At 50.0% G+C, this 13,441-nt stretch overlaps 4 protein-coding genes across 4 annotated transcripts; all 4 read right to left on the minus strand.

The window, feature by feature from the left end:
- Positions 1 to 25: 25 nt before the first annotated feature.
- On the minus strand, positions 26 to 2,609 carry F5B22DRAFT_604339 (anthranilate synthase component 1). The gene is made up of 3 exons (XM_047974792.1): positions 2,384 to 2,609; positions 886 to 2,296; positions 26 to 811 (listed from the first exon to the last, which is right to left on the minus strand). The coding sequence occupies exons 1-3, from the start codon at positions 2,393 to 2,395 to the stop codon at positions 687 to 689; spliced, it is 1,548 nt and encodes a 515-aa protein (XP_047831476.1). The 5' UTR covers positions 2,396 to 2,609; the 3' UTR covers positions 26 to 686.
- A 123-nt stretch (positions 2,610 to 2,732) lies between these two features.
- On the minus strand, positions 2,733 to 4,300 carry F5B22DRAFT_604342 (uncharacterized protein). The gene is made up of 3 exons (XM_047974793.1): positions 4,251 to 4,300; positions 3,603 to 4,140; positions 2,733 to 3,507 (listed from the first exon to the last, which is right to left on the minus strand). Exons 1-3 carry the CDS (start codon positions 4,263 to 4,265, stop codon positions 3,251 to 3,253), a joined length of 810 nt encoding a protein of 269 aa, XP_047831477.1. The 5' UTR covers positions 4,266 to 4,300; the 3' UTR covers positions 2,733 to 3,250.
- Positions 4,301 to 4,645: 345 nt separating this feature from the next.
- On the minus strand, positions 4,646 to 6,505 carry F5B22DRAFT_604343 (ribosomal protein L3-domain-containing protein). The gene is made up of 4 exons (XM_047974794.1): positions 6,267 to 6,505; positions 6,035 to 6,191; positions 5,306 to 5,979; positions 4,646 to 5,235 (listed from the first exon to the last, which is right to left on the minus strand). The coding sequence occupies exons 1-4, from the start codon at positions 6,356 to 6,358 to the stop codon at positions 4,980 to 4,982; spliced, it is 1,179 nt and encodes a 392-aa protein (XP_047831478.1). The 5' UTR covers positions 6,359 to 6,505; the 3' UTR covers positions 4,646 to 4,979.
- Positions 6,506 to 6,737: 232 nt separating this feature from the next.
- Positions 6,738 to 10,645, minus strand: F5B22DRAFT_604349 (uncharacterized protein). Its single transcript, XM_047974795.1, has 8 exons — positions 9,881 to 10,645; positions 9,613 to 9,816; positions 9,470 to 9,552; positions 9,241 to 9,420; positions 9,099 to 9,191; positions 8,889 to 9,045; positions 8,584 to 8,828; positions 6,738 to 8,528 (listed from the first exon to the last, which is right to left on the minus strand). The coding sequence occupies exons 1-8, from the start codon at positions 10,023 to 10,025 to the stop codon at positions 7,056 to 7,058; spliced, it is 2,580 nt and encodes an 859-aa protein (XP_047831479.1). The 5' UTR covers positions 10,026 to 10,645; the 3' UTR covers positions 6,738 to 7,055.
- Positions 10,646 to 13,441: the final 2,796 nt, after the last annotated feature.

The raw sequence follows: 13,441 nt of genomic DNA on the forward strand, positions 1-13,441 counted from the left end.
CGTAGCACGACCCGTGTGCCACGAAAACTTTCGGTAGTTAGCGGGAAGAATAGAGGTCTATGAAAACATCGTAAAAACCTATATACCAAAGACATGTAAATGAAAGAATCTCAGTTCTAAATGATTATTCATGTCTTCGCCATCCCTCTCTATGCACCTTCTCGTTCATATACGACCTAAGGACCTGAACGTCAGTTATAGCTTCAACGTAGATGTTCTCGACAGATCGATGCGCATTTATCTGTTTAACTCTCTATCTATCTATCTTCCTACCATACATGTGGAATTCCATATTACGTTTTCTCGTATAGAAGGAGTAACCTAGATACTTTTTATTTATTGACCGGGACAGCGTCATGACCGAAGCTGATCCTGCGGGAAGAATCAAAGTCGTTGATACTCCCGAAATGGATCTGATGGAACGATACTCCCCGTCTAATCTTATCCTTATTCACCGATCAATCGAGACAGAATTTGTCTAGAAGGATTATACCAATATACTCTACTTCCTCCACAAAGAAAGCGGATCACATTGCTACTGAACATGTACGTATGAAATGGGAAAACGAAGCCTTTCAGCATCTTCAAACGAGATGAACCATGCCAATGCATCGGACTTTTAATTAATTCACAGCACCAGACACGTCTATATGGATATGGATATAAATCAGCAAAAGGGAAATTGTTCACGCTTTCTGTCGTTTGGCGTAGAGGTTCTCCGCCGACGTGATGCAATGCATGTTTGCGCCCAGCTTGTTCATCGTCTCCATCCACTCTTCGTACTCATCCGAGTCGAAGACGATACCGCCGCCTACAAACACATCCGGCTAGTTAGTCACAACATCGCCCTGCGGGGATTGGGTCAGGGTGTGGTGGTCAGCTTACCAGCTTGGAGATACGCAACGCTGTCCTTGACCAGCATTGTACGTAGCGCTATACACGTGTCCATGGCTCCCTCCTTCTCGTTCCCCATGGCGTCTACGCTGTTGTAACCGAAATATCCGACGGCCCCGGCGTAAATCCCCCTCTTTTCTTGTTCCAATTCGGCAATCAGTTCCATGGCCCGGACTTTGGGGGCCCCGGAGACGGTGCCGGCGGGGAATATGGAGCGGAAGGCGTCGAAGCGCGTTTGGCCGGGACGCAGTACGCCTGAAACCTGTGACACGAGGTGCTGGACGTGGCTGAACTTCTCAACTACCATGAGGCGGTCGACGCGCGTTGTCAGCGGGTCACATATGCGGTTGATATCGTTTCGCGCGAGATCGACGAGCATGACATGTTCGGCGCGGTCCTTCAGCGAGGACCGTAACTCGTTGGCGAGCTGCTCGTCCTCCTCTGGTGTCTTCCCGCGCTTCACCGTCCCGGCGATGGGATGAGTGATGATACGGCCATCCTCCTCCTTGACTAACAGCTCGGGCGAGGCGCCGACGATCTGGAAGTCTCGACAATTGACGTAGAAGAGGTAGGGAGACGGGTTCACAGTGCGCAAATGGCGGTATATGTTGAAAGGATGTAAGGAGGTCGGGCGTGCGAATCGCTGTGACGGCACCGCTTGGATAATGTCGCCAACGACGATATGCTTCTTGAGCTCGGTGACATGGTTTTCATATCCTGCACGTCCAACATTGGACGTGTATTCTTGCCCTAGCTTGATAGGTTGCTGTTCAGGAATGGGTATCTCGGGGGCCGTCAGAACATCAATCAGGTCGCGAATGACGGCGGTGGCCTTTTCGTACTCGGCGGGTAGGGAGGCAAGGTCGTCGGGAATGTTAAGATATGTAATAACTTTGATGACGCCGTAGAAGCTGTCGAAAGCGACAATGGTGTCAAAGAGCATGAATAACGACTCGGGGATCTTAAGGACATCCTTCATCGGCCGGGCCGTCTTGGGCTCAAAATATCGCACGCAGTCATAGCCGACATAGCCAATAGCACCACCGGTTAGAGGCGGTAACCTGAGATCTGGTACTTCGGCGACCACTCGTTCTGCTAATACCTTTTCCAAGGTCGGCAGAGGATCTATAGCCTCCCCATGGCCCTCTCCCGTTGTGATAACCTTTCGTGGTCCAGCACCCACAAAGCTATAGCGGCCGACTCGCTCGGTGGCTGCGCTCTCGTAGAGAAATGAGAAGTCTGACTTTGAATGGGCTGATACCTTTAAATAGGCAGCCGAGGGTGTTATTAAATCGGCAGAGATCTGGCCATATAAAGGGACAATATTAGGCTTCTTGGATGTTGGGGGAGGTGGCTGTGAGAGTATTTCCTGGACCGTTTCGAGTGACGGCAAAATAACGTCCTGTCAGATACATGTACATCGTCAGCCGTCGTTTGAGTGGGAGCATTGCGCCGAAAGACTGGGTGATTGGGTGTGATGATTTCCTACTGCTTGTGCCATGATGGTTAGATTGTCCAAAATTTCCGAGCTCGTTTGACTTCCGTACACAGACGAGGCAATTCGCCTCTCCTAGGACTCTATTAATCTGGATCTATTCTTTCTGTTGACTCACCCAGTGACAACTTCAATTCCGTCGCGGCATTGATTCCAGTGTTACTCCGAAGGGCGGAGCGCGGGGCAGAGATAGGGCGTAATACAGTAATCAAGAGTGTTGATACTGTAGTCTTTGCGCTTAACTGGACGTAAAGACAGTGCGAATGACTTTGTCTGGGAGCTACATTATTTGTCTACATGTGTACCCCACCATTGTCTTGCGTAGCTACATAGTACTGTACCTAAATCATGATGAATATGACGGATGAAACTATGAATACGGTGTGGGACAGCACACAGATAATCTAGACGGCCAGCAGGTCGGTTTATTTGTCTAAGGGCCATGTGAGCAATATAGATAGTAGCTGCTCATTGCAAGAATAGGTACCTAGGTATATGACTGCAAAGATCACTTCGGTAGCTGCCTCTGTGATGTGTGTAGGGCGAATCATACCCTGTAGTTGGCTAGACATAATGCAATGATCAATTGTTCATCCGTACCTTAACAGCCCAACCATGTGATGGGAAGAGGAGACTTGGAAGAGACTGTATAGGAGTGACATATTGTTCTGTTTCATGACTCCCTCGGGTAGCCTGGCGCAGCGCGCGAGAAAGGCCATCTGCCTCCTCCAAAACAGCACCCGGTCCTAGCATCTTAAACCCAGGGGTAATTCTCCAGATGATAATATCAGAAAGTGTCTAGGCAGCCCCGCGCAGCCACGGATGCCCTGATGTTCCCGTAACGAGTTTATAGCCCCGCAACTAGCTTTCAACCGCCAACGCCTTTGCGCCGACAAGCCTAGCATTCGCGCCCTTCCCATCAGTCGTTAGGACCCAGTACTCGACTCTGGCGCCTCCTCTTGCGACTCTATAGACGCGCACATCATTTCCCTTGCCAGCCTTAGTCACCGCGTCGAGGATCGCCCTGTATTGCCCTTGCGTATCCCACTCGGCTGGGTCCTGTATTTCGATATCTGCGTTGGCGGGGTCGGGGTGGTGTATCAAGGTCGCTAGCTCCCCTGCACGCAACGATCATTCCTCGGTTAGTTTCCATATGTAGACGTAGGTGAAGCAATGCTATGGGTGGAGAAAGTAGATGGGAATAGTAGCATACCTTCATCAGGTAGTCCTTTTCCACCCTCATTCCAAGCCAGAGATACCGGTACAAAAGGTTCGTCGGAATCGCTGACATAAAAGGCGTCTTTTGTTGCTTCCTGGATGGCAGTAGGGATCTTGGCACCGTCATCTGTGGTCTTGAGTTCTGTCTTGCTGTTGCTTTGCGATGCGGCGTAGCCTTCGTTCGGGTCCCGATTGGCCTTGTCAAGGAATGCCATATAATCGTCATCCGACGCCATTTTCGCTAATTTCGTGGTTGTGAAGCTTCGAAGACCGAGACGTCTGTTAGTGTTTGGTCGACGTGATTGTCCGTCTAATCTGAGCGTAGAGAGACGGCAGGTTCGATATATGGCTGGTTTGAGCTGCGAGCTGTATTGTCTGGAGTGTAGTCCACGATTAAAGAGTTGAAACTTGTCGCAAGATGTTGCTCGTCCAAGATTATATTTCAAATGAGGTAGCATAGATGTATATGTAATTGTTGGGGAGCAAATTGAACTCCAATAAATGGGTGGGCGCATTGTCCTGAATCTGGTGTTCTGTATTGATCAGTCTCGTTACATCATTTGTCTTGCTTGTCGGGTCGGCACGCCACTGTCCCTTGGCCGCACTTTACCTAAACAGGCATTAAGCAAAAGTAGGTACGTACTCCGTGCAAGGACATAGAGATATCCAACTTGGTAAAGACGAAAGCGAGAAACACTATCCTGTTAATCCCACCAGACTATCTACACTATCTACAGCACCTGCTCAGCATGGTCTCAGCCGTAGGATGGCGGCTAACATCATGATAGCCTACTGTAAATATACGGTAAGTTATTAGAAAAGAATAAACCTGAGGTCCAATATCATATGGGCGCCAGTTATATCCAGAGGAATTTGTGTATTTGAATTACACATGCACTCTATTAGAGATTAAATCTACATGTAGTACTGAGCGAGCTATGTGGCGAATTTAGGTTCGATTCCTAATGGCGCTGTTGTTAGTATTTCTCACTTGACTGATTTATAGACAGATCTAAGAGCCCGAAGCATATGAACGTATTTTTCGAAGGCAACAACAATGTACGGTTCTTATTTTCCTTTGATATTACTCGCTAGCAGTAGGTATACGGCTTTGACAAGTTCAAGAGTATATATCGAGTCTTGGGGAACAGCTAACTCACACCTCCCAAGTTGGGTCTTAATCATAATACAGAACTCACGAGAAGAAATTATGTGCAATTGGGAATCTAAATGGGCTTTTTTTCATTCATGCAGTTTCTCATTAGCTGCAACTCATATGCCAATCCGTAAGCCCACCACGTCCATTGCAGTAGCCGAAAAGGGAACCGAGAACACCGATGCAAAGACTAAAATACGGAAATACAAAGCTGCCTTACGAGCTCTGTACCAGGTCCTTCTTGAGCGTACCCATGAACTGCTTCTTCTCGGCCGGAGTCTGGAAAGCACCGTGACCAAACTCGGATGACGTGTCGATCCACTTCAGTTGAACCTTCTCCAAGGCCTTTCTTGATGTGTGGACGAACATGGATTTGCGGAGTGTCATAACCCGCTTCTTGACACCGGGAATAGAGCCCTTAACCATGACGAAGTCGTTCTTAACGTCACCATATCGGACGAAACCACCAAGACTATTGCCGCTTAGTTAGCTCATGGTTCTAGGTAAGTAGAGGAGGGTGGGGGGAATGAAGTGGTTCTTACGGAGTGATGGTCTTCTTTGTGATATCCTGCTCAGTAGAGGCGTTACCCTCATCGTCACCCTTGCCAATACGGTAGACCTTGTGGTTGACTGATGTACGATGGTGGTAACCCATTTGACCAGCACGGGCAACAGTCCACTGGACGTGAGACGGGTGCCAGGCACCAATACAAGCAACCTTGCGGAGACCCTTGTGTGTCTTGCGCGGCAGCTTCTTGGTACCCCAACGGGCTGTGACACCGTTGAAACCGTGACCCTTGGTGACGGCAATGACATCGATCATCTCATCCTGCTCGAAGATGGAGTCGATGCTGACGGGCTTCTCAAAGAGACCGTGGCCGAAGGACACCTTGTCGGCGATGGAGCCACCGTTGACCTGGATCTCCATAAGGTGGGACTTCTTCTGCTTCAAAGGAGTCTTGCGGATCTGGGTGTGGGCAAGCACACGGACGACAGTGCAGTACTTCTTGATGCGCTCGAGCTCACGAGTGAAGGAGGAGCCGCTGCTCTCGGCGTGCTTCTTGGCGTACTTGGTGAAAGCCTTCTTCTTGCTCTTGTACCAGTTCTTGTAGAAGCGACGTTTGACCTCGTCACTCAAGTGTTCAGCCCAGACGGTGGTGAGAGATCGTAGACCCCGGGGAGTCTCGATGTAGCCCACAAGACCAACAACGATCATCTGTCACAAGATGTTAGCCATAGGCACAGAGCCAAGCGGGCTGCGTTGTTCGTACAGGTGGGGTATCAATAATGGAAACAGCCTCAACAATCTCCTTCTTATGCGACTTCGCGCCGGGTCGGTCGAGGTCACGGACGATGGTCGTCATACCGGCCTTGTAGCCCATGGCGGCGGTGAGGTGGACGGGCTTCTTGGGGTCATCCTTGGGGAAACTAGACAGTAATTGAGCGTCAGATGCCGCTGCTTTTTCAGAGGTCCCTGGACTGACGAAGTTGGTTGGGACTTACGACTTGACCTTTCCTCGGTGACGAGCAGCACGCTTTCGCGGCAAGAAAGCCAACGAACCGTGGCGAGGCGCCTCGAACTTACGGTGAGACATCTTCGATTGATTCCCTGTTGTTAGTAGAAGAAGTCAACCGGTTGGCGTGAGATGGAGGATTGAAGGAGAGGGAAAATATTCAAGGTAGAAAAAAGTTCGCTTTGCATTTGGCGGCGCACATGGCCCGATTGATTGATCGATTGTGTGTGGATCAAATCGCCGGAAAATAGCCGGTATGTGAGCTCCCCACATAGAAAGCTAAGCTAGCAACCCTTATCGATAAGAATCGAACAGAAGGATTAAAGCGAGTGCCTACCTTACTTAAGTAGACTACGGTACCTAGAAGCTCCGTAGGTATGCTTAGTACCTTTGTACTAACCTACTAATGGCCCAAGCTTCTATATATATGTAGACAGCCACCTTCAAGTTTTACTTTGTTTATGATCATCTGTTTTCAGTCTCTTGTTACAGCTGTCAATGCTTGAAGTTTAAGATAAGTGTGCACGGAAATAGTATGAGCCGATTTTGAATGTAGTTTATATTTGAGCAAGCTAGTCGTAAGGGCTAAAAAAAAAAGTGAAGAAACACTTCACAAGGCATTGCTTGATGCTCCCCACAAGGATGCATCACCTCGTGGGAGGCAAAACAGTCACCTTGCTTTTATACATAGATGAATCGATTAAGGAAAAGGGTATGTACGCAAAAGTCCAGTTCAGCCACCCCATAAACATCCCCTCCGTTGCCCAAGCCTGCGCTATTACGCAGTCTCCGTCTTAGGGGCTGGGCCCATTATACCGTTCATCCCAGCACTTGTGGGTGTCGTAGTCTTCATTTCTCCCGATGCTGACGCAGGACCAGATGTAGGACCCCCGGGTCCTACTTTCTTCTCCTCTTCGCCACTATCATCATAGTCTTCATCAACATCCATCTTACGAGCAGCACGCTCAGGCTCATTCATTTGTAGCGGAGCCGGTACAGATGGGTGCTCTAGCCTTGACCTGTCCTCTTGGCTGTACTCCTTGGATGCTGGGCTGGGCTGTGGAGGCTCATGCATGATGCCAGGCATAGGTGATGGCCCTGATTGCATGGGAGGCAAGTGATTAGGAGGCATTGAATGAGTTGGTGGGTGATGAGCTGCTTCAGATGGGTGGTAGCCCTCGTTACCATGTCTTTGGTCGTCAGCCCGTCGCATCTCTTCCGCCCGTCTCTGATCGTCCGCCCGGCGCTCCTCCATTCGGCGATCCTCGAAGCGGTGACCCTCGGGAGACCGGCGGTAAGGGTCTCGGGGTGGAGTTGATGGCCGTCTGTGGGTCACATCGTGCATGCGCGACCTGTTTTCATCACTGGCAGGTTTTTTTATCGCCGGTTCATCTTCCCACTCCCGCATTCTCTTTGCAACAGATGGTGGCCTGTCATCCCGATGCATCTCTGGACCCATCGGGCCCTTTGGCGGCATCGGACCACCATTGTCCATTCCTGGCTCTTGGTGGTGCGAGTAGGGAGGTTGATGTTGTGGGTAAGCCGACTTGGGAGACGGCATACGATTATCATGCATTGGTCTCTGCTGCTCAGACCGTGGAGAGCCCGCTCTATAAGGCATTAGAGTGTGCGGCTGAGCACCATTGGGCGGTCCATTTCCAGGGCCAATGCTAGCGGGCGTTGGAGTGTAGCTTGAGTTGATAACTCGGGCTGGACCGCCTTGAGCTGGCGGGGGTGGCTGCTGAGGGGGACCAGATAGTGGTGGTGGGCCATATTGTGATGAGGGCGCAGGTGAGGGGCCTCTTCGAATTGGTGCCGGACCGGGTCGGTTAGGCTCTCCATAAGGTCTCATCTCAGGACGGGGACTTGGCTGCCGGGGTAACGGAGGCGCTGGTCCCCGAAACGGCTCCCGCTGTTCATAAGGATTTGGTGGCTGTGGGGGACTGATATCGCTGGTTCGTTGACCCCATCCATTGGCAGCAGCAGGACCGGGTGGTGGCCTATGTGAGGCACCCGGTCCAGATTGTTGAATTGGGCCAGAACCTGGCCACGAAGGTGCTTGCGGCCCTTGAGCACCATATGACTGAGGATGGACATCAGTTGGCACTGCCTGGGGAATGTTGCTTCCCGGTGTTTGGCCTTGACGTAGAAGCTGCAATCTGGCCTTGATGTGAGGGTTGGCAGGGTCTAATTCGGCTGCCCTTTGGTACGCATCCAGAGCATCAGTGATTTGGTTGTTGCACGATTCATACTGAAAGACGATTAGCGAGTGACATGGCGCGAGGCTAAGAGCAGTGCGGACTTACCAAAGTACCGAGATCATACCAGACTTCTGAAATATATGGGTTCAAGCGTATAGCGCGCGAATACGCATCTAGTGCATCTCTGTACTGATTGATCTGGTAGTACAGAACACCGATGGAACACCAGAAAGTGGGGTTTCGACCATCACGATATACAGCTTGTTGATAAGCTTCATATGCCTTGGGGTACTTTTGCTGCGACATGTAACATCGACCAAGAAGATACCAACTCTGAGCATCGCCATTATCTAGCACGCGTTAGTATGAATAATTCAAGACTTAATACCTCCAATGAGGACTACACTCACCAGCAGCAACAGATTTTTCAAGGTATTCGATAGCTCGCTCCTGTGTTTGGAAGGAGCTACTTTGTTGGTGATGAAGCCAACCGAGCTGCTGCAGAACTTTCGCATGGTTTGGATCACGATCAAGCACTCGGCCATAGGCAGCTTTGGCACTATCATACTAAGATTTGGTCAGCAGCTATTTTCTTCGAATTACCTGTGGATGGTACTAACATCTTTCTGCTGTTCGTGTACATGACCTATCTGAAACCAGATATCTTCCTCGGTCAATGGAGGAGGCGGTGAATTCACGATGTATTTGAAACACTGAAATATGTTAGCGATGCTTGGTCGTATTGATACATACTATACATACCTCCAAGCTTTGTCCATATTTGGATTGTTGTTTATATATTATACCCAGCCTAAAGTAGATTTCGTTTGCTTTCTCGAAATCTGGTTGCATTTGCATCACTTGAGAAAATGCCTCTTCTGCGTGATCAAGAGAGCCGTAGCGGTCATAAAGTATACCTATGCCATACCACAATTTTGGCTCCTAGCTAATATTAGCGCTGGCGTCTATGAAATTTAGTGAAAGGGCCTACCTTGGGGTTCGCCAAGTTGATCAGTGCATTCTGATATGCAGCATACGCCTGCTGTAGGTCATCCATCATAAGAAAGCAATGGCCTGTCAGATATCATTAATCAGATGTTACTGGTGAATTTAGATAGGACAGGTGAAGCCTACCTAGACTGCCCCAGACTTCCCCATTTTGGCCGTCTATTTTTAGGATTGCTTGCAAGAACTCGACTGCCTTGTGAAACTCTTCGCGAGTTCGGAGGATTAGACTGATGGCGTTCATGGCTGGGACCGAGTTCGGGTTGGCGTGGAGGGCACGCTCGTAGGCTTGCATAGCATCATCAAGGTTGCCAAGCAACTCGGAGAAGCTGCCTAATCATGAATGTTAGTTACTCAACGTCGCGTCTCCTTTGCGATCCATGAAGACTATAATTACCAATTTGCATCCATAGTGATTCATTAACGGCTACCATGTGGCGCGATGGCGCCCATTGACTTCCCTGGGCAGGCCCAGCGGGAGCAGGCGGGCCATGATGCTGCATTTGCATCGCCATCTGCGGCGATGGATGGTGGTTCGCCATATTAGACGACAATTATATGGCTACGGTATCGAAGTGATGACAAGGAACTGATGATACAATCGCTAGTAATCAGCCACTAGTGCGTGAAGTGCTTCAGGATTGTGGTTCCAAAGCTATGTTCGAAATGTAGTCGAGAAGGACGCGCGACGTAGCTACGCAACGTGCCCAAAAAATCAATAAAAATAGATGCAACTGCCGACTGCGGACTTAGGCAGCGCCCCTGGCAGAGTTAGACTCGATGATACCACAAGACGTGAAGTTTTTGCGAGGTTCGTACGGCCAGCAGCTGTAGGTGCAGAAATGTGACTGCTCCTTGAACTGATGCGGGTAGGCTGCTATGCCCGTTAAGCGCATGTGCTGAACATGACCAATGAAGAAATGTTGTGGTAGGAAGTGTTGTCTAGGTGTGACGTGTAGATACAAGAAATGGAAATCGAATCTACCACGGCGTGAAGGCTGAAGACATGGAAACTCCAGTGTCGGGATGGGAAGGGGAGGGGATGACAGGCAGGCGGTGGACGACGAGAGAGACAACAAGAGATGGCCGGCTCGCCCCAGGAGTTTTCCAAAGGGCATTGCTTCACTCCATGGCTATCTACCCTTACCCACGAAAGGTGCTTTCGACAGAGAGACAACCGGCCCAGGGGCGCAAGTGGATTTGTGGAGCAAAGGGAGGGGAGGGTTCAAGTGTTCCCGGAACATGATGTCGTGAGAGCGGTTGTACACGGCCTGTACCTCTGCGGTACTTGCAACACCTGCAGCGGGCATGGGTCTGGGTGGGTAGAGCGAGGTAGCGTGTGGCAGGCGAACACAGGCAATCCCGCCAAGCGCAGGCCTGTCTGGTACGATGCATGTACACCGCAGGCTCTGGCATAAGCCGGTACACATGCAGTACTGGGCGTGGTACTGTGGGTAGCACGGTGGGGAGCGCGGTGGGTACCTGGGTACACTAGCGCCGTGGACAGGACAGGTCCTGAGGATTCTAGTGGGTCTCGGCCTAGTGTGGATCGTGTACCATCGTGTACCCGCATTTCATCGTTCCTCCTGTGCGTTATGAAACCCACGCTGGCTAAATAAATCTAATCTGGCAGGCAGTGGGCAGCAAGGCGGTAGACAGGATTGCCTTGGGCGGGTCGTGGGCGGGACATGGCGTTAAACAAGCGTACCAGTGGCGGCCCTGGGCCTTTTTCTTTTTCTTTTATTATCACCATCCAGTATTTATTATCACACAACCTATCTACCTATCTACCCTCGTTACCTACCTACGTATATGTACAGTACTTGTTTGTATAGGCATTGCATGAGGTAGGTAGGTAGCAATCCAAATCTGAAGTGTGGCCGCGTCAGTGTGTATACAGCATACAGTAGCTATAAACAAGAGAATATCAACATGCCACTATTGTCACCGACGAGATAATTGTTCAACATTGCAACAAACATACAGCGGCGCTTCTTCTCATTCTCTTCGAAACAGATGCGAATTGTTAATTTAAGTACATACTTAACACTATAGTCTATAGCAGATAAGTTTGCCTACCTGCGGATATTTTGCGCTACCTGCGCTATCCAGTTTTTTTTTTCTTTTTGAAATACTTAACTTTTGCTTCAATCCTGTTAATTACCTAGGTATGCAAAGTTGGGTTCATAAGCACATGTTGATGTAATCCGGGGGTGCATAATCTACTAAGTTAATGTTTGCTATAAAAGCCTAAGTCTCGTCATCTGCCATCCTATCGTCGAATACAGTTCGCGCGACAAGTGGTGATGTCTTCTAGGTATTCGGACGAAATGGTTGGCTTGCACTCACCGCTTCGACAGGTCATCTGGGGGGTGTTTTGTTGCACACGGTTCAGACAATGCCAATAGATAGTCCCGGCGGAGGCGGCGGCAGCCCTACCTACAGTACCTGAGTAACTTTTGGACAACTCTGTAGGTATTGTTTGAAGTTGGCGAATCCCATCCTTCGGCGTCGCTTCCCGCTTCCTCCTGAGTTTGTTGGTGGACAGGCACACGCGAAAATCTTCTGTGCGTGTGAGTGAGGTGAGTGAGAGGATGGACAGGGATTCTCATGGCTGTCCCTACATAGTACTCACCTACTTACACTGCGCAGTGACCCCAACACCGAAACTGTCGAAATCCTTGAGCACCCGCGTGATGGGGCATACCTACGGTAGCGCGAGTCATCCCGTAGCGCCTCGCTGCTGTGGACGATGATGATGATGATGATGCTGCGGTGCGGCTGGGTCCCACGTTGGGATACGTTAACCTTGATCGACTTAGACTCGCCAGGGTTCCGCCTGCCGTTCCTGATGCGACTACTGTAAGTACTAAGTAGATAGAACACGCTAGGTAGGCAGGATGTACACGTACATAAGTATATGCAGTACTTGGTACCAGTGCTCGAGTGGCGGAGAAGTCCAAGGAGGTAGAGCAAGTGTGTATCTAGGCTGAGATTTATGCAGTCGATGTACATGGCAGCTGCGGATCGCGCTACCTCGATGTACAAGGTACAGTGCCTCGCGCCACTTGCCTGCCAGTACGGGTCGCGTAGGTGTTGCAACCATTCCCAAATTTGGTTTTCTCCGCCGGGTCGCGGCTCGGACGGATTCGCTTCTCCCTTGCCGCTTGACCTGGACGAGCCCCAATAGACAATGTTTGGCGGGCTTGCGGCTTGCAGGGTTTGGCTGGGCAGAGAGCTGGGGAGGGGCGTGTCGGTGGTCATATTGCAGCGCTTGGCACTGAACCAATGCCACGCACACACTTCTCTCATTCCACTGGACCCCCAAGAAGGGACCATCTGAAATTGAGGCACGCTTATCTGACTCGGAGTATTCATCTTCATTGAATATTTGTGATTGTCCTTGCCAGCGCAGCAACAACTACCCGATGCGGCTAAGCCCTCGCTGCCCAGCCCCTTGTCTTTGATGACTGCATTTAAAAAGGCCCTACAGACAGGACAGTACAGTGGTAGTCTCGGTACAGCGTCTACACTAATAGGCAGTTCTAATCGTGCTTTGCTTCTCGCTCAACGCGTCTTGACTGTACATTGTTCTTTATATTGTGTGAAGTGGAATTGTGTGGATGCAATGCTAACTGAAGCATACTTGGTATGATTTTGACGAATCTCGGAGAAGTGGTCAAAGTGTGATCTAGACCAGGGTAGCTACTTGCTGCGTTTGTGTGCCGCGCCGTACTGTAGACGTGCGACTGTGTTGCGCTCGCTCTGTGTGCTAGGTATACTTAAGTAATGTAAGTACGCACGAGATCTCTATGCACTTGTGATGAACCAAGGCGTCGTCATATACCTACTTAGCACATACATATTCATATGTATTAGGTGGACGATCTGCTCTGCTGTGACGGGTTCATATAGCACCTCATTACATGCGTTAGATAGCTTACCTAGCGAGCCTAGT

The sequence above is a fragment of the Xylaria bambusicola genome (genome assembly GCF_022495145.1).
Source record: "Xylaria bambusicola strain CBS 139988 unplaced genomic scaffold F5B22scaffold_17, whole genome shotgun sequence".
Classification (NCBI taxonomy): Eukaryota; Fungi; Ascomycota; class Sordariomycetes; order Xylariales; family Xylariaceae; genus Xylaria; species Xylaria bambusicola.

Coding starts and splice junctions, on each gene's coding strand:
- F5B22DRAFT_604343 (XM_047974794.1), bottom strand. CDS start 6,358: ATGTCTCACCGTAAGTTCGAGGCGCCTCGCCACGGTTCGTTGGCTTTC. Junction 6,192..6,266: donor CACCGAGGAAAGGTCAAGTC/GTAAGTCCCAAC, acceptor ATTACTGTCTAG/TTTCCCCAAGGATGACCCCA. Junction 5,236..5,305: donor ACAAAGAAGACCATCACTCC/GTAAGAACCACT, acceptor AAGCGGCAATAG/TCTTGGTGGTTTCGTCCGAT.
- F5B22DRAFT_604342 (XM_047974793.1), bottom strand. Junction 3,508..3,602: donor AAAAGGACTACCTGATGAAG/GTATGCTACTAT, acceptor CGTTGCGTGCAG/GGGAGCTAGCGACCTTGATA.
- F5B22DRAFT_604349 (XM_047974795.1), bottom strand. CDS start 10,025: ATGGCGAACCACCATCCATCGCCGCAGATGGCGATGCAAATGCAGCAT. Junction 9,817..9,880: donor ATCACTATGGATGCAAATTG/GTAATTATAGTC, acceptor ATTCATGATTAG/GCAGCTTCTCCGAGTTGCTT. Junction 8,529..8,583: donor GGTATGATCTCGGTACTTTG/GTAAGTCCGCAC, acceptor ATCGTCTTTCAG/TATGAATCGTGCAACAACCA.
- F5B22DRAFT_604339 (XM_047974792.1), bottom strand. Junction 812..885: donor CGTTGCGTATCTCCAAGCTG/GTAAGCTGACCA, acceptor ATGTGTTTGTAG/GCGGCGGTATCGTCTTCGAC.